Source organism: Lonchura striata, chromosome 1, assembly GCF_050655825.1.
Source record: "Lonchura striata isolate lonStrDom1 chromosome 1, ASM5065582v1, whole genome shotgun sequence".
NCBI classification, from domain to species: domain Eukaryota; kingdom Metazoa; phylum Chordata; class Aves; order Passeriformes; family Estrildidae; genus Lonchura; species Lonchura striata.
Genome location: NC_140703.1, coordinates 89,140,552 through 89,162,086, shown reverse-complemented (window position 1 = coordinate 89,162,086; position 21,535 = coordinate 89,140,552). Strand labels below are relative to the sequence as shown.

The 21,535-nt window shown below is 41.0% G+C and overlaps 1 protein-coding gene across 2 annotated transcripts; it reads left to right on the top strand.

Moving 5' to 3' along the window:
• The first annotated feature begins 81 nt into the window (after positions 1 to 81).
• Positions 82 to 18,607, top strand: CREG2 (cellular repressor of E1A stimulated genes 2). 2 transcript variants are annotated; one of them, XM_021538483.3, is made up of 4 exons: positions 82 to 511; positions 2,649 to 2,818; positions 13,976 to 14,089; positions 15,849 to 18,607. In XM_021538483.3, the coding sequence occupies exons 1-4, from the start codon at positions 113 to 115 to the stop codon at positions 15,994 to 15,996; spliced, it is 831 nt and encodes a 276-aa protein (XP_021394158.2). In that variant the 5' UTR covers positions 82 to 112; the 3' UTR covers positions 15,997 to 18,607. The 2 variants fall into 2 exon arrangements, with proteins under 2 accessions (XP_021394158.2, XP_021394166.2); XM_021538491.3 differs by lacking the exon at positions 13,976 to 14,089 and having other exon boundaries at positions 89 to 511; positions 15,849 to 16,006.
• Positions 18,608 to 21,535: the final 2,928 nt, after the last annotated feature.

Sequence of the window (21,535 nt, the reverse complement as noted above, 5' to 3'; positions counted from 1 at the left end):
CAGAGCGGCGCGCACCCGGGGCGCGCCGCGGCCGCGGGGCGAAGCGGAGCCGCCGCCGCCGTGCGCGGGGCGGGCGCGGCCGCGGGAGGGCGCGGCGGGCGCGGCGCGGAAGATGTCGGCGCGGCGGCCGTGGCCGTGCTGGCTGCTGCCGGCGCTGCTGTGCGGCGGCGCGGGGGGGTACGTGGTGGTCAGCTCGGTGTCGTGGCCGCTGCCCGAGGCGGGGGCGGCGGCGGACGAGCTGCACAGCTCCTCCACCGAGGAGGCGCTGCCCGCGCTGCTGGAGGAGGCGGGCGGCCTCTGGAAGCAGAGCTACCCGGCCTCGGCGTACCGCGAGGATGCGGCGCTGGGCTCCGGGCCGGCGGCGCGGCGGCCGGGGCAGGGGGCCGCCCCCTCCAGGATGTTCTCCTACCGGCGGGAGGGCGGCGGGGCGCCGGGACGCGCCGGCACCGCCCGCTTCCTCGCCCGACACAGCGCCTGGGGCTTCGTGGCGACGCGGGCCGCCCGAGGAAAGGTACGGTGCCCGCGGCGCCCGCGCCACGCGTTACCCGCCGGACGAGCGCCCGCGCCGCGCAGGGAGCAGCGCGAACTCTGGAGGAATCGTGCCCGGAGCACAGGGAGGGAGGATGCACGCTAAAAGCCGCACCAGAGAGACACCAAAAAAACCCCAAAATCTCAAGGCCAGAAGGCAGAGCTGCATCGCAGGGTTTGGAAAGGGGCTGTTGCAGGAGGAGGAGGAGGAGAAGGAGGAGAGCCTGCTGGGCTACCGCAAAATCTGCCCGTTCGTCCAGCTATACCAGTTTAAAGGACGATTTCTCTGTCAGGAACAATAAACAAAACAGCTGGTCTGCTAATTAGGGTCAGTCTTTTTTCCAGGTTTAAAATATTTCCTTTTTTAAAGTGACACGTTCTGATGAGACACAGCATCCAGTACCACTCAGACAAAAGGGGAAGAAAAGAGGAAAAAAATTATTTAAAAATACATTCTTAACTTTCAGTTGAAAGTATTCACAGATTAATTTGCTTATGATTTTGAACTAAATTTAAAAGCACTTAAGTCTTCGGGAAGCTTGGCTGAGTTAGTGGCAGTTAATGTTATTGTGAAATACAAAGTAACAGCTTGAAAAAAAGATGCTATTAAATGAATCTATGTGTAGACAGAGAGGCCTGTAATTCTACATCGGGTTTTGAAAATCCTATTAAACCATATGATCATTAACTCTTTTGGTTTATGCTCTCGCCAGAAACCCTCAGTCGAATTACAGCCATAATACAGTCTGCATTTATCTGCCTCCAGACAGAAGACAGAAGTAATACAGAAAAATCTGATTCGTAATAAAATTGAAAATTCGGGGGGTGGTGTTTGCTGCTGTGAATGTTGGACTATGCTGCCTGTGATCACAATTATTTTTGAGAATCCAGAGTGACATTAACCTTGTATGGCAGACTATTTTAAGCAATGGGAACACATCCTGCAATGTTACTGAGAGCATTTTTTTTTTTAATTGTAACTCTTGATAATAAACAAGGAATTGTATTTTCTAAGTTATGTAATATCATTAAAGCATTACTTCTAAGGAAAGCCAACAAAGACCATTTATAAGCACTATAAGCATTAAAATTTTGCAGGCATATAAACATTAAAAATCAGAAAGCATGCTACCGAGGTAACAACATCATCCAGGGTTTTCTTATTAACTATCCATATTTAATTTGATTTTGTTGAAAAAGATTTAATGCAATGACAGATAATTTTGCTGTTTAACATTTAATAGACCATGAAGAAAAAATATCTGAAGACATGAAAAAAGTAGTAATTAATTGAATATCTGTCATTACTATTTATAATGGGATGAAGAGCACAGTAGGAGTATATGTCATTCTGAAGCATATTGAGGAGTGTCACTACTGGGCAAGAACATTTTTGCATGCATTGTAACCACTGTGTGTACATAGGGCAGTGTATGGGAGAAAATATTTTTGAAAGCTTGGCTCCTTAGTGTCCCTTCTCTGCCATGAGAAGAGGTTTTACTTTGGCTGGCTTGGTAGTTGAGATACACACTCCCTCCCCACCCCCCCATCAGGAATCTGATGTTCCTGCCCAGGAAGCTGAGCTGATGTCCAGTTTGACTTCAAACACAATTCTAACTTAAATGCTTTCTTGTTTTTGCAAACTGATGCAATCATATTGCAAGTCAAAACCAAAAGAGGAGGCACTATTAGAGTACAAAGCAGGCTGGATCAAGTCTAAATTAGGCCCTATATCCTTTTGGGTTTAAGGAAAGGTACCAGCACTGGTTTAGAGTAAACATTTCCTGGCATCAATGGCAGCAAAAAAAAGACATTCATGCACTTTAACATTTTTAATTTGGTAGTTCCTTTAAGCTTAATGTAAGAGAAAAAGTTCTCTATAGTGTCATGGTCAGGACTAAAGAGAAAAAATAGAAGAGAGATCTCTTTTCATAGAAGCATGATAGATCTAATTTAGAGGAGGTGGATCTAATTTAGAAGAAATGCTGTCTCATGATGATAACAGAAAGTGGGAGCAATGGGGCTGGCTGTCCTCTCTCCTAGAGCCCTTGAGGGAATCCCCCACCTTGAAAACCGTCTATGTGCAAGGATGTAACCAGTTGCTTATTTGGATTTTGCAGATCCAAGGTATGCCCTACGGGAACTGTTTACTTCTCAGCGATGGTCCCATCAATAACAGCACTGGAATTCCTTTCTTTTATGTGACACCAAAGGATAACACTGTGACAGATCTTATGAAGAATCCCATGGCTTCTCTGACCCTTCCAGAGGCAGATGGAAATTTCTGCAGGTAACACTTCTATCTGCCTCCTGCCACCTTCAGTGAGAACAGAGATCTCAAAGCAGAATGTTGGGTCCCCACCTTCAACGTCTTGCATTTATTTTTGACTCTCATGATCAGCTACATGCTCATTCCTTTGTTGTTTTTTTTTTTGGTTGGTTTATTTTCCAGTAAATTCCCCTGGTAAAGCATAGTAGAGAAAACAGAGGTGTCACTGAACTATATTGTAGCATCAACAGCTGGAGTGGCTTTCAGCTTGAACATTAACATGCTTAAATTTTAATCTCTTCTTGGACATGCCTACATAAAATGTAGGTGTTCACAATCCTATAATAGTCTATAGTTATCTAGCCAATAAAATCCATAGCATTTTAGAGGCTATCCAATTCACATCTTTGCTCTGCTGAAAACTCTGGAGGCCCTGCTAAATGCCTTGACAGGGCTCCAGCTCTCTGGGTTCTGTAAGAGGATCTCAGTTCACAAGTTACATTCTGAGGCCTGTGACTCTCCATCTGATTTCCGCCTCTTCAGAGAATACGATGGAATGTGATAGCTTTGCAAAATTTTTACACCTTGTATATCACAAACAGTCAATAAATGACCCCCCAAATAGAGAAATCCACATCTGGGGTTTACCAATCTACATCCAATCCCTGGTGCTTCTCTCCGGAGACATCAGTGAGTTGACTTCTTCTTAATCATGTCAAAGAATCTTAGATGGCCCTTAAGGTTTCTTCCGACACAAACCATTCTGTGATTCTAAGTCCAACCCCCTGCCACAGACAGGGACACTTTCCACTATACCAGGTTGCTCAAGGCTGCATCCAGCCTGGCCTTGAGCACTTCCCAGGATGGAGCATCCACAGCTTCTCTGAACAACCTGTTCCAGGGTCTTACCACCTTCACAGCAAAGAATTTCTTCCTAACATCTAATCAAAACCTACTCTCTTTTAGTTCAAATCCATTATCCCATTGTCCTGTCACTACACGCCCTTGTGAGAAGTCCCTCCCCAGCTTCCTTGTAGGATCCCTTTAGGTACTGGAAATCTGCTTATAAGGTCTCCCTGGAGCCTTCTCCAGGCTGAACAACCCCAGTTGCTCAGCCTGTCTTTGTAGGAGAGGTGGTCCAACCCTGTGATCATCTTCATGGCCTCCTCTGGACTTGCTCCAACAGCTCCATTTCACCCTTTGCATATAATGAATAACTTCAGATCCCCAAAGCTTTACATGTGTAAAATGCATGTATGTAACCTCAAAGATGATTCAATTCCCCTCTCCATTCTTGTCTCCTTGAAAAAGACATAGCTCTACCATATGTTTGTTTACAGTCAATCCTGTGGCAAACTTGGCTGGGTCAGCCTTGTGTGAAGTGTTATTTACAAAGGCCTCTTTATGTGACGAGGTACATGACACCGAAATGGTGTCAGACAGAAATTGTCTCTTACCAAAGCAGGTCGTAGCTGACGTTCCAAGGAGAGAGAGAGAACTGGGAAGAACAGAGTCCTTCAGAAAGAAATGGCATTAATAGTTTTTATTCCAATTTAAGGTCCTCTTTGGGGAAGGAGAGGTTTTAGCTTAAGACTAGATTTCCTCACCTGAAGATTGCCTTGAGTATCATTCCACCTCTCAAACCTGCTAGCTGAGAAGAACCCTGGGAAAAGCCGGGAATGGCAAATATAAAACATTACTGTTAAACTTGTCTGTATTTGTCTCCAGAATATATTGTTTTCTAGAGAGTTATATGGTGGAAAAATGAAATGTTTCTTAGTCTGAAGCAGTACAAGTAATTTCAGGCTGACATCCTAGCCACAAGGAATGGAAATCATGGCTTCCTCTTACAATGTCAAACACCTAAAAGGAAACTTCTACCACCACCATTTGTTACGCTAATTCAGTCTTGAATGCTTGAAAGGTCAGTGAAGTAGTGAAGTTAACACCGGAATGGTTCTGCTTATTGCTTAAATATTTTCAATTAAATATTTTGGATTAATAATTTAGAAAATAAAAATATCCATCATTGCAGGCTTAATGGCATTTATTGCTGCTTTCTGAGCTTTTTAATTCAGTCTAATAGTAAACTTACTATTCAGACCAAGTGCTTAAAAATGTATTTTAAGTCCTATGTCTGATTGCTCAATGCCCCTATTTTCAGAGGCCCAAGACTCAGAGCAGCTTCCATTGATGATGTGGTAGTGTTGAGCACTTCTGAAAACCACACACCCACTTAGGCACTTATGTGTGGCCTTTGATCCCTAACTTTAAACAGCCACTCTTGAAAGTCTTTGCCTTTTATGGCTTAGCAACATCACCGCCCTATTTACCTGTTTGGGAAGTGTTAATTCACCAACAAAAGAGAAAAGCTGTATGATTTACAGAAATATGAAATCCATATACATCACAAACCTTTGAGGATATTTATTCAATGTCTTTTTATTACATCACTATTAATTTTCAAAACCCTATTATTTTGATCACTATGCCAGATATTGCTGCTGCTTGTTTTGCAGCCAGGGAAACCTGGATTCTGTCACTTGACTCTCCAGTCTTCTCTGCAGCCTGAGACTATGCTCTGTGGTCAGAAGAGCTCTCTGGGCCAAGAAGCTGAACCTGGATTTCCAAAACGGCTTAGTCCAAACTAATTACCGTTTGCCACATCCATACTCTCCCTCCCTACCACCCAGTCATGTGCTACCCTGCCCCCCATCACTTCTGGGCTTTGTCTCAGCCTGAGCTGAAACAAATGTGAAGAAAATTATCCTGACAGCAAGAATAAGTTTTTATGCTGATCCTTCTTCTTTTCATCCTGTGGCTGGTACTGCTCCTGGCTATGCAATCCCACCCCCACCCTCCAGCTGACCATATGGTGGGCCTATTTTTGCTCAGTAACCCAGCAGAAACCTCTTGGGGTTTTTTTCTGGATGAGATTTCTACTGTCTGAGTAACGTGAATCAGCTCCTCAAGAGGCAGAGAAGAGCAAAGTAGAGGGGAAAGGCAAAGAGAAGGTGGTGGAAAATAGAATATTCTCATTTCAGCAGGTAGCCATACTCCAAATATTTGAGTTAGTACTGAATTGACTACGAAGGTTCAGTTTGATCAGTGCTCCATGTGAGCAAGATTTGAGACTGTCTCTTAGCAAGGAAGGGTATAGGCAATGGATTTTACCTTTCTTCTCTTCCCTTCCCCTATAACCAGGTCAGAAATTAATGTATGTTTCAAACTAGGAATCCATGACCGATTTTTACATTTAAAAGCAGCACCATCAAAAATTGCAGCCCAGCACAGCACCCCACTGTCCCCCCACTGAAAGGGCTCTGTGGGTGGTGCGACACTGAAGAAAACAAAAAGGTGTCCAAGCCCCACTGCCAGTGCTTGGGGTGGCCTGTCCCCAGCTTCAGGGTGCACTTGACCGGCTGAGATAGATGGTCTGTGCCATGCAAACAGCACACTGCATCCCCAGTGCAGAGCTTTATGTGATGGCTCAAGTTTGGTATAGCAAAAGTCTCCTTTACTAGCACTATATGAGAGACCTTTTGCTCTGTGAGACCTCAGGTCCTGCTAGCATTAAAATGGTATCTGTGAGGTTTTCTTTGCACAGGAAAGTGTCATTCTTGTCATACATTTTCTTCAGTGCATCATTAATTGTTTTAATTTCAAAATAATTATGTAAAATAGCTAAATGAGTAATATTCTCTGTGAGAAAGTTCATGTCCTTGTATGCTGGTAATGCATTTGTAGCTTGTTTTCATGTGGAACTTCATTAGAGTTCCATTATTAATGTACTTTGAGTTGCAAGAATCAAAATAAATGAGAAAGCTGATCAGTGCCTGTAGCCAATGCTCCTGGGAGTATTTGGCACTCTCCTGAAAAATGCTTCTGACCTATTGCATGCAAAAGAAATCTCTGGCCTTTAGAAAGAAAACATAGCTGACATTTCAATGTCTTCGTGTACCTAATGAGTTTCAAGTGACTTGTGTACACCAATTTGATATTAAATTTATTTAGTAGCAAATTTCATTTGTTTTGTTTCAGAACAGACTCAAGTTCCAAACCTTGATAATGAATATTTTCCCTTTCAAGGATGTGAGGAATACAGACTGGCCTTTATGGTGCTCCAGCCTCAATATTTAATCAGCTGGAGAGAAAATTTGAAAACCCTAAACTAATAAGAAAAATAACATTTAATATTGAAAGAAAGAGGACTGCAATGCATCTGACTAGGCACTAACTTCAAGACATTTTAGTATTGCAGCTACAGTTTGGATTCCTCATCTCTGACCTAGAGATTACCATTTCCCAGAGGGAGATGGGCTGCCCCTCTCTGAGAAGGCTCTGATGGCCAGGATAGAGACAGCATTTGTCAGTAACTACACAGCATCTTATCTGAAGGCTGATAAATGGATAATAGAAGCAAGAAAAATTAAATGGTTCAGGGCTATAAATATACTGGTATGTCTATGCTACTGACAAGCTGAAAGGATTAAGTTTCATTCTTGCAGCTTTCAGAGGGAGCAAGACCAAGCCCGACATTAAAGAATAGAGCAGCTATTGTTCTAAACACATTTCACAACACACAGGCTGCTCAGAGGATTCCTCCTTCCAAGTAAGCTCCTGAGTCTGCCTCATTACAGCTGCAGCCTGGAAAACAGGCAATTAATTTTAAACGTGTGTCACCTCCCTGACATCAGGTTCAGCACATTCACAGGGACACACTACAGCTTTCTTAGAGAAGGAGCGGTTACATGGCTGCCATGAACTGGTTTTCATACAAGGGAAAAGCAGCAAGCTTTGGAATCAGTCCACCTTTGGTTTTTTCCTGCTATTAGTTATGGATGGTGTTTCAAATCCATACTGCAGGCCATGAGTGATTTTCATGAATTCAGATTCCCCTCCTGATTTATGATCTCCATCAGAGCCATTTTACTCACCATGCTTATCTGGTGCTTGAGGTAGCAGATTGGCATGATCAGGCAGATGTCTTCAGTGGACATAAGCTGCCTCTGTAGATTTCCTAAATGCTGCATGGAGAATGTTGGCAGGAAATGCTGAGCCACCAAGCCATGGGAAGAGAAGAGGAATTTTGTGGGTCTGGGTTCCTGCTGTGTGGTGGATCAGCAGCATGCACAAACATCCAGCTTCGTTTCCTTGGTAATCCTGAGGGACAATAAGGCTGCCATGGGTGGAAGGCACAACCTTTGAGATGTCATATGGCCACTCAACATATAACTACTGCTGGGTTTGTAGAGTCACTGTTGTTAATATGAGGATTAATATAACAAAGAAATCTGGTACTGTACCTTCACACAATGAGAAATTATGCATGCAGAAGACAAAGGTGAATTCAGACATCCATAATTTTTTGAGATCCACCTCCCGATTCTGTGGCACAGACATATTTCTAGTTCTGGTATTTATATTGGCCCTTTTTAGTCATATGCAAATAATTACATCAGTAGTTGTTCCTGAAAAATCTGTATTTTAAAAAAAAATTTAAATGAAGGTACCAAATTAGAAAGTCAAACATGAAACCTACTATCATCATAACCCTATACACACAATACAGCTCTAAATTACTGTTTTTCCTATATTCTTAAATAACCGACTTCCTAAAATCCCTTTTCTAGTGAAATACTGTTTCTCTGACTGTGTTTACAAAAATAGTTGATGCTGTGATTCTTTTTTTTTTTTCTCCCTGAATTGTCTATGGTTAAACTATATAAAAGCTTCCTGTCTGAAACACAGAGTTCAGCTGAAAAAATGCATTGTTATTGTCAATTGAGAGAGGCAAACAGACTGGCTTCGTGTAACACTTTGTAATTAAAATATTTTAGGAAGGATTATCTTCTAGAAAGAATGAAATTAGTTAAAACACATTAACTATTATTAACATATTGAACACATTAACATATTGAAACACATACTAGGAGTACAGACTCACTTAAATGAAAGAATAGCCACTGGACCAATACACTTTAGCTCTCTGACTTGACTTCAGATTCAGAACAGAAGACCCCTTCCAAAAGCAAAAATATTTTAACTTTGCTGGCTCCCAACCATGTCTGATAAAGAAATTCTTGTCAAAATCAGATCTGCCTAGTCATATCCGGTTGAAGGCCAGCAACAGCTTTTCAGATTATGAAATTGCTTTCAGTGGAGATTTTGTTTGACGTTCATGCCATGCAGATTAGCAGCACCAATACATTCTTTCTGCTTCAGAGACTCTGGTAGTTAGTAGTGAACAAATGAAATGAATGAGGAGAGTAACTTACTTTTAAAAATTAATCATATTTATGAATCAAAATTATATACACTTTACAATAATTCTCTAAGGACTGAGCATTCCCTCCCTTCCTCTCTGTAGCTTTTAGGGGACAAAAATCCTATGATGCATTTTATAGTAGAAAATAATTCTGCCTTTTCATCTTGTGCCTAGTTTGAGGCTACATGAAGAGGAGCCCTGTGCAGGGTGTGACAGTCACCTACCTTGCATCCATGGGAGGTGACAGGGATGAGCTGTATCAGCAGCCAATCCCCATCTCCTAATTATATGGGTTTTCATGACTGCTACCATTATAGGAGAGCTTAGAATATGTGGAAGCAGTCATTGCCCTTATGCCATTCATGAGCCGTGTGCTTGGCTCTCTGTCTCTTCTTTTCTGCAATAGGAGAAAACTCTTTCCCAGCTTCTTGTCTCTGCAACTCTGAAGAAGTAGAGGGATAAGAGCAGAGTTTTCTCACACGGCAGTGAGAAATGTGTTCAGTGGACATATGTTTATCCTTCCAGGGAAGATGGAAGGTCTTGTTTCCTCAGGGAGTGGAGAAGAAGGATATCAGCTCCTTTGTGGGAAAAGGAGTCTGGGGAAGAAGAGAGGGATTCCTCTGCATAGACCCCTGCTTCCACACCCAGACTGGAACAGTACTAAACCCTCCTGCCTTTCTCCTACCAGTTCCTTCTTGGGGGTTCCTGGCTTTTCATTCCCAAGTGCCTTCCAAACTCTTAATTTGCTTTTCATGTTGATCTGTGGCAGATCAGTGTCACCTCACTAATGGAATGCAGAGGCTGAGAATGAAGATAATAATCAGTGATAGTTGGTCAGAAACCAGGAGACAGACCATCATCATCAGGAGTCAAAGCAGAGTTCTCAAATGTGAAAGGAAATCCTAACCAAGTTCAAACATCATCATCTTATGTGCCAATATAGACACAGCAGCTTGAAGTATAGGTTCATAACACCTGGACTTGGATAGTTGCTGTATAAAATCCTTCTAATTAAACTCCAAGAGATGGCTAGTGTAGTAAACAATTTAATGAGTAGGTGCCACTCTTTATTCTGAACCACTCTTGAACCAGGACCCGGAAACTGTGTAAGTGTTACACAGTAAAATAACTGGGACATGGTCATTAGCAGTGTGCTTTGCAGCATTGCATTTCTGTTGGGAAATACTTTTCACTTGGATGCAGGCCACTCCTTAAGCTCAGTAAAGGTGGCACCTTTGTAGGTGATATCATCTCACACACTTGGAAGAAAATGCCTGGACTGGGTCAAACTCTGCATACCTACTTTGCTCACTGTAAGAAGAGGAACAGGAACAATCAATTCTTCTGTCTTCACAGATCAGATGAATAATTAAGATGATATCTCTTAATGCACTGTTTTCTTATAAAATGCATAAACTGAATCTTCCATTTTAATCTGGCCTTCCTAATTTTCTGCAGCAAAGCATATGTATTTGAAATAAGCATGAAAAAAATCAACTGCATCAACTTGTTCATGTGCCAGCAAAAATGAGAGGAACTTTACGCAGAGGCAAGAAATGTCTGGTGAATGCATGACTAGACCTCTACAGATGCAAGTGAGGAATGTTTTCGTAAATATCCTTTTATTATCTTTAGTAAAAATATTATATAAATACCTGACTATATCACCTTGCTCCAAGGAAGCAAATCCTGCATTTGTATTAGTTGCACTGGTAACAACACTGAAAACTCAAGACCCATTCACAACATTCAGAAATGGTAGCTGTAAGTTTAGTGGGTTTTGATGGTTTAAGAAGTATACAAGTAATCAAGCATCATTAGGTGAAATACTATGCCAAAAAATAAATGCAGAAATAGATTCACTTCAGAATATGAAGGGTTCATTTGAAAAAGAAAATACTAATGCTAATGTCAATTTAGAATACAAGGTTCCTAATTTGAAACAGAAAACCTATTATAAGAGGCAGGCCTGGAAGCAAAACCAAGAAAGTAATAACAGTCAAATGTACCATTGCCCTGTTCAGCTCTTCCAAAACTTCACCTAACAGTATCTCAACAAATAATTTGTTTGAGTCTTTTCCCAGAAAAACAAACTGACCCTCCAGAATATTATTCCAATATGCAAAATTCAGTTTGAATATTTTTACTGGAAAGATAGTATTATATGTGTCAATCATTGTAGCACCCTGCTTCATGAGAATGTACAGAAAACTGTAAATAGAAGAAGCCAGGGGAAAAAACCAAAACATAAAAGAACCTATTCAAGCTATGGATGCACAATGTGTGGGTTTTATTGTCATCCAAATATGTGGAGAGCAGCTTTTCATGTCAATTGTGGAAGAGTCACATCAGACACTAGTCCTATTAGACAAAACTTTCTCAGCAAAGGGAGGCAGGGTTCACTACTTAACCACACCAGCATGAGCTCTATTGCCTACTCAAAATCAAATCCTATGCTTTCAGAATAAACATGGACTTTCACAAAAACACCAATATATATAATCTGAGAAGGTCAGACCAAAATTTCTCACTGCTCCTGATCACATCCAAAATCTATCACCTCAACCTGCTCTGTGAAACATAGTCATCTTTTAATAACAGTCTCTTTCAAAATCCTCTCTTAAAGAAATTAACTATGTATTACCTAGGAGTTGTGTGCAAGATACACTTGCAAATATTCCTGCTTTTCCTGGCTCTTCAGTTGTTTTATGATACTGTTTGGCTGTGAAGGAAATAGTATCATATATTCAGATGCACAGTTGTTTTAAAGCAATTTTCTGAACTGAATTTCTGCATGCAGTAAGTCCCTTTCCTTCATCAATATAAATGTTAAATATATACTGAATATATTTATGCAGAGAGCTCTGGACACAGTATTAAGATTAAGCATAAAAGACAACAATAGATCAGGAGATTGCTTCAAATGGACTTGAACACTTCATCATCCAGGGCCAACAGTTGCCAGAGTGTGAATGTGCACTGCCCTGGCTGCTGGACACACAGACCCTCAGCTGACACCCCTCTTTCTCTTCAGCTGTATTCACTGTATTTTCCTTTATTTATTTGTTTTGGTAGGTGAGCATCTCACTGGGCCATGGGTGCTGGGCAGCCACACAACACCCAAAGCCTATGCAAAAGAAATCCCAGGAGCTATGGGTGTCCCTGGGGCATGGAGCTGTGTTCCTTAGGGAATCCCAGGAGCTATAGCTATGGGTGTCCCTGGGGCATGGAGCTGTGTTCCTTAGGGAATCCCAGGAGCTATGGGTGCCCCTGGGGCATGGAGCTGTGTTCCTTAGGGAATCCCAGGAGCTATGGGTGTCCCTGGGGCATGGAGCTGTGTTCCTTAGGGACAGAGCACTTTCAGGCCACTGGAATCCAGACATGAAGTGACATCTTCAGCAGGCAGTAGGAGTCAGTGCTGAGGATCTATGGTGTACCAAGGTAATAATATAGACAAGTTTGTACTCTGCATACACACTAATAGAAATAAACCCATGTTTAATAAACCCATTCCCTGCCTAGGCAGGAAATGCAGATTTTTGTACTCACAACACCAGTTTTATAAGTTTAAAAATTGTATCAGAGAAAATGAGACCTTTATAAGCTGATGTAGACAGAAAGTCTGAGCCTGATCTTTGGCCTTGACCCTTCCTTCCATCAGTAAGCATGGGAGAGGAAAACAAATACAAATGGAATTGTCCAAAAGTTGTTAAACTGAACATCGCCTTCAACTGCTGCTCCAGACTGAGCAGGACACTGAAATAGTGTCCCTGAGATGATGTGACTGCAAATGGCACTTTGGAGGTCAGGCTGCAGACAGTGGCAAGTGTTTACCGGACATAGTCAAGTATCAGTCAGCCTCCTGTACTTCCTTACATATATCTGTTCATGACCCTCTTTAGAAAAGCAGTTATTTTATCTAGTGAGCTACACAGTCTCTCATAGCCATCTGTGGAGAATCTGCAGGTGTTAAATTAGCTGCAGGAGGATGCCCATATGTTTCCTGCATACACTAGACACACATTGAGAAATATAACCAAAAATGAAGCCATTGCAGAATGTACACAGTTAAGGCTAAAGGGCTCAAGCCAAGGTCTTTAAGTAAAATTGTACATGGATGAGATGTAATTTACTGTGATTAAAACACAGCAAAGAAGAAATGCAGCTTTGATTTCCTGATGTAGTTTCTTGGGCTGACATGTGAACATGGTTCCCTGAGACACTAAGCAGTCTCAAACTACTGGCAACAGGACTTAGGGCTGCTCAGTCTTTGCCAGGATCAAGCCTTTGCACTCATTTAATACACTTTTTTTTTTTTTTTTGCAATTGGTAGATTTACTTCTGATTTATATCCTTGTATTGTATATGTCAGAGTCAGCAATTGCCCTGCAGTTACTAATGGGAGTTATTTATTATTAATATATACAAAGAGCCATAAAGTAACAAGATTTGGTGCAAAGCGGTTGAAAAATGAGTAAAAAATGAGCAAGGATTCATTTTCTAGGATAAGCACAATGAAAAGACCTTATGTTTTACTTACAGATACACATATTCATATTCTTTTCTGTATGGCAGGGACTAACCATCTCAATACTTCTCAGAATCCTAAATACAGGACTGTACATCTGTCTGAGAATACTGATATTTTCATATTTTTTTACAAGCTAATATATACTAATCCAATTTTTGTGAGCATAAATTAAGATTAATCAACTATCTACAGCAGAGCTATGTGTCAGTAAAGTGTTCCTTCCAGATTTCCCCCCTCCACCAAACAGTATAGCTGGGAGTAGAGAAGACCCACAAGGCTTGCCAGAGTTTTTTATATGTGAGCAGGAGTCCACACTTCTCCAAAAACCCTTAAGAAAGAAAGCAAGCTATTACTCATGAGCAATTTTCTCTGTGCACAGAAAAAACGTAATTGATCCAGAGGATCCAAGGTGCACCAGGCTGACTCTCACAGGACAGATGGTCACGGTGCCTCCGGAGGAAGTAGAATTTGCCAAGCAAGCAGTGTTTTCCAGGTCTGTATCTAACAGGCATGTAGTAGAGTGCAACCCATAGGCTTGAGACAAATACACAAATGTGGCCTTTTGGTACAAAAAATCTGAGAAATAACAAACCTGACCTTTGCTTTGGGGCCATGAAGCATGTTGGCCTCTGTGTGGCTTGGAATGACAGACCTTTTAACTCCTGAGGAAATGAAATATGGAAATGCAGTTAGTGTTGGACTCGACTCGATTTATAATCTGGGAATTATGAAGATATGTCACCTGGTACCAAGGAAAGATTCCATAACTCCACTGTGTATTTGTTATCTTTAATGATTCTACCCCACCTTATGACAGGTAGTGGACTCAGAGACAGAGCAGAGGTCTGCTGCCTTTGGGTTTACAAACATTTTCAGGGTGGAGTTTACAAGTTTAATTATATCTGCTAATGTCCCAGCTGCTTCAAAGCCATAGTGCTGTCTGAACAGTCTCCTTTGAACAGAGGCAGGCACAACCCAGATGTGTAGCATGCACACAGGGCGTGCTCCCATGCCCTTCAGTAGATTTCCAGAATTACAGGCATGAAAAGCCTAAACCTTAGCTGGGGCACACACCTCCCACACGGGCCGCCAGGGATTGTCCTCCAGGTGCACCTTGCCTGGTCAATCAAATACTGCTGGGAAACTGGCATGAGCTTAGATCCAAAACAGCCCAGAGGTGGTATTCCTTCTCACCTACAGGATGGGGTCAGGGTGGGACTCTGTCAGTGTGTGCCACCAATAGCAAAAATGGGACCATGAACAAATGGAGCCATATTGACAAACTAACCTTTACAAACTTCACAGGAATTAGATTTCCATGTGATCCAGAGTCCAGCAGCATCTCAGCAGAGGATGTTCTGCTGTCAGGGTGCAAGAGTAAGAATGATAAAGTGAGGGCTGCTGGGGCACATCCAGTGCCAGCAGCATCTTATGGTAAGTTGGTGCCACTTACCAACCCCAGAATCATAGGTGCTGAAAGGAACAACTCAGAAAATGGTAGGAAACACCATTTTCCTAATGAGAGGGAGACCAAGAGGTTGCCAAACCAAGCACATCTGCTGCAGGGTCCTCTGCAGGAGCAGAGGGCAGTGAGCCACCCTGCAAGACTTGCACCACTCCCCGCCCATGTTCCTGCAAGCACTGACTTGAACTGTGGTATCCACTCTGTGCATCACTGCTGAGCTTCACACAGCTATGCCTGCTGGGGCTTGGGGAGCAGACATCTGCACCCAGTCAGGGAGAATCTGTCTGACCTAGCTGTAAGGGAGACCAGAGAAATGGGACAAAGATACAGGATGAGAAGGCTGTTGGAGGTGACAGTTTGCAGAAGCAATGCTCTATCTGCTACCCAGTTTTATTAGCCCTCCTTCCATACCACCAATTGCTACCAAAGATGTGGTATTTTCAGGACACTGTTTCCTTTAAACAGATACAAGCACAACCCTGATATACATTCAAAGAGTCTTCTCTAACTATTTTTCTCTTACTCAGAGACCAAATAACACCTACCTTTAGAGACAGGGTTCTGCAGTGGGGGACGGTGATTGCTGGCCTGCATTGCAGTTCTCCCCAGACTGGGGTGAGAAAGATTGTAAACCTTACACCAAGGAAGGGCCAAAAAGATGAATGGTGGTGTTCTCATATCTCAGGTTTCATTCTGGCTGAGCACAGTGGGCTGAAAAAAAAGCAGACTATGCATATGCTTTGGCACATCTAATATTTTTTTTTTTTGCTTTTCTTTGTCCTTCCAGGCACCCAGTGGTAAGAAAGTGGCCTCGTAGCTATGAGTGGTTCTTCATGAAAATGAACATTGAACACATCTGGCTTCAAAGCTGGTATGGAGAAGTTTCTCCCATTGCAGTAGAAGAGTATTTAAAAGCAGTTCCAAATAAAGGATGATTGGATGGGCTTTGAGATAGAAATCTCCTGAGTTTCCTTTCCAAGCAGTTTTAAAATTTCATGGTAGATGGTTTCTTTACAGTGATATTTTTCTTCTTCTCCCAAAAGGCTTCAAAATAGCCCTGTCTCACATGGAGCAGAGTGAAAATAAATCAACACAGACTTTCAAATTATAAAGGAGAGGTGGATATGAGCCTTACCCTGCAATGTACACACTTGTCATTTCAAGCAGGCAATGCGTCATCTGAAATGCTGTTTTTAAAATGCTTTGTATCTGTTTGTTTTCACTTATAATGCTGTGCACCCACAGGGAAACTACACTATGTGCTAAATATAATGTTCTGAATTGCAGAAAATGCAAATTGCCTACTCAGAACCCTCTATGCATTGTGGAGGTATTACTGCTGCTTGGTCTCCCTTGATTTGTAAGAATTTTAGGAGAAACTTAATAGCTGCAAATTTAGGTATTTAAGTTTAAAAACAAATTATTTGCTAAAGCTGTCCTCATTTTCTAACTTCTCTTTTCTATGTGTGCTTTTCCCTAATTAGATAATTTGATGTTTCACTTGGAAATTGAGTAAAACTTCCCTCTTTAGCAGAAAAATACAATCAGTTCAAACAACACAGCTCCAATATAAATTGTCTCTGACACAAAGATAGTTAAACACATTAAAGGCCAAAATCAAATCAGCCCCACAAAGATTATCTCAATACAAGTATAAACATTCTCCTAAGAAGAATCCGAGTAAATGTTCTCAGCCTGTTCCTGTTGAGACAGGAAAAGTATTTCTAATAGCTTGTAGTCCCAATTTTTTTTGTCTCTCTGCTCCAGCCACTGCTTTATTTTTAACTGGCTTGTGCAAGTGATTTTTTGTAAGCCCTCACTAACTCACAGAGGGGTGGAGCCTGTTCCTTAACTCTGTTTCCTCACCAAGATTTAAAGGGCTTGTTCATGCATTTATTTTTTTAACAAAGCCTAAAGGGTGTTTCAGGCCTTGAAAACCTGCTTTTCCCAGCGTGGAAAGTGCAAACTTGGTTGCAAACACGTTATGTATAAGTGTCTCATGTGGTAATACCAGAAGAGTTCAAAGGTACTTTAACCACTGTCAGCTCTTTCTCTAGATATCCTCCTGGTAAACTTATTCTGCAGCTCTTAAGGGTATCATGGAAAAAAAAATCCTATGGCTAGCCAGACAAATCACCACACAGTTTGAAAATTAGATGGCTGCTCTCCCTGTTACATTAAGAAGGAGACACATTGAGATGGGGTTTATATGCCTGTGGGGATGACCTTCCAGCATCCTTGAGAGTGCATTTGAGCTCTGGTCATCAGCCTGCACCACATCTGGGCTGGGGAGGAGCCTGGGTGCCTGGGTGAGTGCCCTGAGCTTGTACAGGTTAATCCCTGGGCAGAGTTCAGATGCAGCTGCATGAGCTATGATCAGCTGGAAGCCAATTAAGTGTAGCTGAGCTTATTTTGGCTCAGGCATGGAGAGAGAGAGTGTCATTCCCAGAACAGCTGGGCACCATGCTGTTTTAACTACAAGGGGCCCCAGGGTGCCCAACATAGCCCTAGGGTGAGTCCCAGCCCCCAGGCATCAGTACTGTTCCTGATATTCTGTAAGAAGCTAAGGCAAATGAGGGGGAAAAACTGTTTAGACACTCACTAAGCTTTTTTTTTATTCTTGTCTCATTGCCAGAGACTTTGTTAGCTGTGCAGATCTTTTGCAGAGGTAACTGCACAAAAGGAGGAAGTGTCCTGCCTGCATCTATTTCCTTTTTTTTTTTCTCTTGGCAGATGAGCTGCATTTTCACATTTGAGTTTGCCCCTGAATCTTGCATTGTGTAACACTGAAGCAAGATGGCCCATCCTATACAGATTTATAGAATACCATCAAGTGAAATCCTCCTCGATTCCTATAATTTGCCATGGGGATCTTTTTCCACTATGGGATGACTTTATCCTTTAGGATTTATGTGACTTTCAAATCTGAGTTTCACAGGAAGAATACCAATCCTTGGAAGAGAATTTCACAGGTGTAACATTTCTGTGAAAATATAATTAAAATTTCCATATCCCAATTCACTATTATTCCCAGAGAAACCTTAAACCCCCCCCCCCCCCATTCTCCCATTATGTTCCCCACTCCTATATACACACAGATTAAGCAAATCCAGAGTACAATTTTAATGTTTAAACAAACTGAAGAAGATAGAAAAATTTTAAAAATGCTACTGTTACTATACTCTCAATTTCATTCACATCCCCTGGCAACAGTGACATGGTCCTATGTCCATCCAATCCATTACCTTATTAACAAGCCTTGAAGCAGTAAGGGATTGTTTCAAGATGGTTCAGAAGAGTTTTAATGGTTTAAGAAGTCAGTGTGTACTAAGGAAGTTTTGAATTTACAACACCCTACTTGTTATAGGCTGCCTCTCTGCAGGCACAGATTAATTTGAGTAGCTTCTGTATTGTAAAATGACACATTCATCAAGATGATTTTCTGTATGGACCTGCCATGAGGGTCTTGACAGAACCTCAAAAAATGAAATGCTGGTGACATGTCAAGTGACAAAAGGGAATGAATAAATGCTGTGTTGTATCACCTGTTCTCATTTCATGCTTCCTTCACCCAAGGAATAACTACCATGTGAGTCCTTGAAAGTCTGTAGAAATTCATCAAAAATACAACCTGCAGATTTTGATTGGAATTTTCCAGACCAAAAAAAAAAAAAAAAAAAAAAAAGGGAGATGATAGTAGTTTGCTCATTTGGGCTGCATATTATTATTTATGGGATGGTTGTAATTTTTATTTCAACAGACAAATGTCTCAAGTAATATTGGTCATCACATGGTAAGTGATTTTTATTGAAGCTTTTAACCCAGAGTTTTATCTGAAATACCACAATAAAACCATACTTCCTTAAGACTGTAGAATCTGATCTTGCTTCAGTTCAATCAGTATAAAAAATCATATTTATTTATTGAGCTTTAATTATTGGATCAAACAAGCATTTTAATAAGTCTTGATAAGCTCTTAAATATTTATTAAGCATTTCAACTAGCTGATGTGTAATTTCCATGTGTTCTATATTTTCATTATTTCTGTAGCTTCCCAAAAAAAAGTTTGTGCAATATGGTAAAATTTCACCTGTGATCTTGGAATATTTAAAAGATGTATTTACTAATTTCTGTATACTTGGAAAAAGAAAAATGAAGTTAAAAACTTGGGTTCTCACTTCTTGCTAATTTGGGTAAAAGAAATGCATGTACAGGATTTAGGCACAGCTATTTGAACTGCTGTTCTTATTTAACCAAATAATGCTCTATTTCTGATGAATGTTTCATCACTTCAGTGGTTGAAATGCAACCTGTCTCATTTCTGGATGTGTATTGCAATTTGCAATGTACTTTGATTTCTAAAAATATTGAAAGTTGTTAACAAAATGGCCATGAAGAAGAAATGTAAATAAAACAAATTTCAAAGTTGAAACTGTATAAGGATATTCTTCAGTATAGCATTTGCCAGAGTAACCCACATTGTGCTAACAATCATTACAATTTCTATCTGTTTTTCTCCCTGAGTTTTCCTGTACAAAGTTAATTTTGCTCAAAATATTTGTGGGAGTTGAGAGTCCAATCTACCTTTTCTCTGTGGAGAAAAGTCCAGCCAAGCACCTTTTATTGTTCCCTCATCTTCTTATTTATTGTGTTCTTTGCTTTCACTCTAGCAGTTAAATGTCACTCTTAAAGTTCACTCTTCTTTTCTGCACATAGGAACTGAAGACTCATCTCTTAGGTGTGCATTAATAGTGTTTTGGAAGTTTCCTTAGTGCTATTTCTTCCCTTGCCAGCCTTGCTCTTACAAGTTCTTGTTACAGCTTGTTCTCTTCTCTCCACTTTCCTTTGATGTGTTTTCTTAAGCCAAGTCTGACAATTTACCTTTTCATCTTGTTTTCCCTCACCATCTCCTTTCAACAGAATTCAAGCTCTCATACTAAAACTCCCACTTCATATCCAATAAAGATGAGAATAGAATAGAATAGAATAGAATAGAATAGAATAGAATAGAATAGAATAGAATAGAATAGAATAGAATAGAATAACAGTCTGTGCTAGGATCAAATAACAGTCTGTTTCCTATTTACATTTTAAATCTTGCTCTGGCCACTGGTTGGACTGCATTCATAAGAACTGTGACTACAGTTCCCTAACCTGCACAAATCTCAGTCAACACCAGTTTATTATTTCCAGTAATCTGTATTTTTAAAAGAACACTTCCTGCAGCTGGTTTCTTCCTTTTTACTTACTGTTTTTACATTTATCCCATTTCTGGGGTGATGTCTATTCTGACTACACCAAGTGTATTTCATTTATTTACAAAAAAATGAACAAAACCAAACAAAAATCAAAACAAAATATCAAACCAAACGAAAACAAAAAAACCCCAACCAAACCCTAATTTGAACATTTTTGGAATCACTGAAGTACTTTCATTTTTTAATCTTCTTTTTGCTAAATACTGAATTTGTGCTTCTTCCAAATTGTGGTGCTTGTCATCCTTCAATAAAGCTCACCTTTTACCTGCCTTTTCTCCTTTACCACCTCCACATGCCCTCTCCCATCTAACATTTTGCTAGATGGTTCTGTTTCCTTCTCTTTTCTCTATTTTTTTTCATTAACTCTCATTTTTCTATGTTCTTCCCTCAGCTTCCAAGTTCTCCGCAACCCCTTCATTACTCTGCCCAAAGACAGCCTAAAGACATTACTTTGCTCAGTGTTTCTGTCTTCTTGATTTTGCTACTTTAATCTTCTTGTCACTATGCTCAGTGCCTTTGGAGAGAGTCTTAACACTGCCGAGTCTTATTTTGGGAGAATGCTAGAGAGTAGCTTTAAGGAATACTTTGGATTTGAAGGTATTTGTTTGTTTGTTGAAACACTGCCTCTGGAACAGAAATGGGAACATATTGGCCTTGATGCCGACACAGAATAGGGCAGTTCATCGAGCTTATGACTTTTTCCAATGGTATCTTCTACACAAACTGTTAGAGGCTCTATTAGGCCCTGCCTGTGTCAGCACCCACAACATATAATCATGATTAGGAAAGACATCAACAAAGTTTGACAGTGTTGTTTGACAACATAGGTAACAGTGCAGGAACACAAAACTCTAAAGGAAAACAACCATTCAAAAAAGGCCGGTAGCTGGTGAAAACAAGTGATTCATTTTAAAAGCTGGGAAAAGATATAGATGTGTTCCATGAAAAAAGCAGAGAAGACTCTGTGTTTATTCAAGAAGGGGTGTATGTCAAATACTTCTATTTAAAGGAAAACAAGTCCGCAGAATGATCACGTCTAATCGGTACCTTAATCTTGTACTTACATACTTTTTCCTCCAGACACGGTACAGACCTTGCCACCGTTTTTCATTGCTCTGGAACGAGCTCCCTTCAGCACAACAGCACGGGCACCGTGTCTATCTGACATCGTGCAGCTCCGTTCCCTTTCCCCTGCATGCCTGTGCGTCGTTCCGTT

What these genes read in the sequence shown, in the direction of transcription:
- CREG2 (XM_021538483.3), top strand. Translation starts at nt 113, where the DNA reads ATGTCGGCGCGGCGGCCGTGGCCGTGCTGGCTGCTGCCGGCGCTGCTG. An exon ending in GCAGATGGAAATTTCTGCAG is followed by an intron (nt 2,819 to 13,975) that starts GTAACACTTCTA and finishes CTCTGTGCACAG; the next exon opens with AAAAAACGTAATTGATCCAG. An exon ending in AAGCAAGCAGTGTTTTCCAG is followed by an intron (nt 14,090 to 15,848) that starts GTCTGTATCTAA and finishes TTGTCCTTCCAG; the next exon opens with GCACCCAGTGGTAAGAAAGT.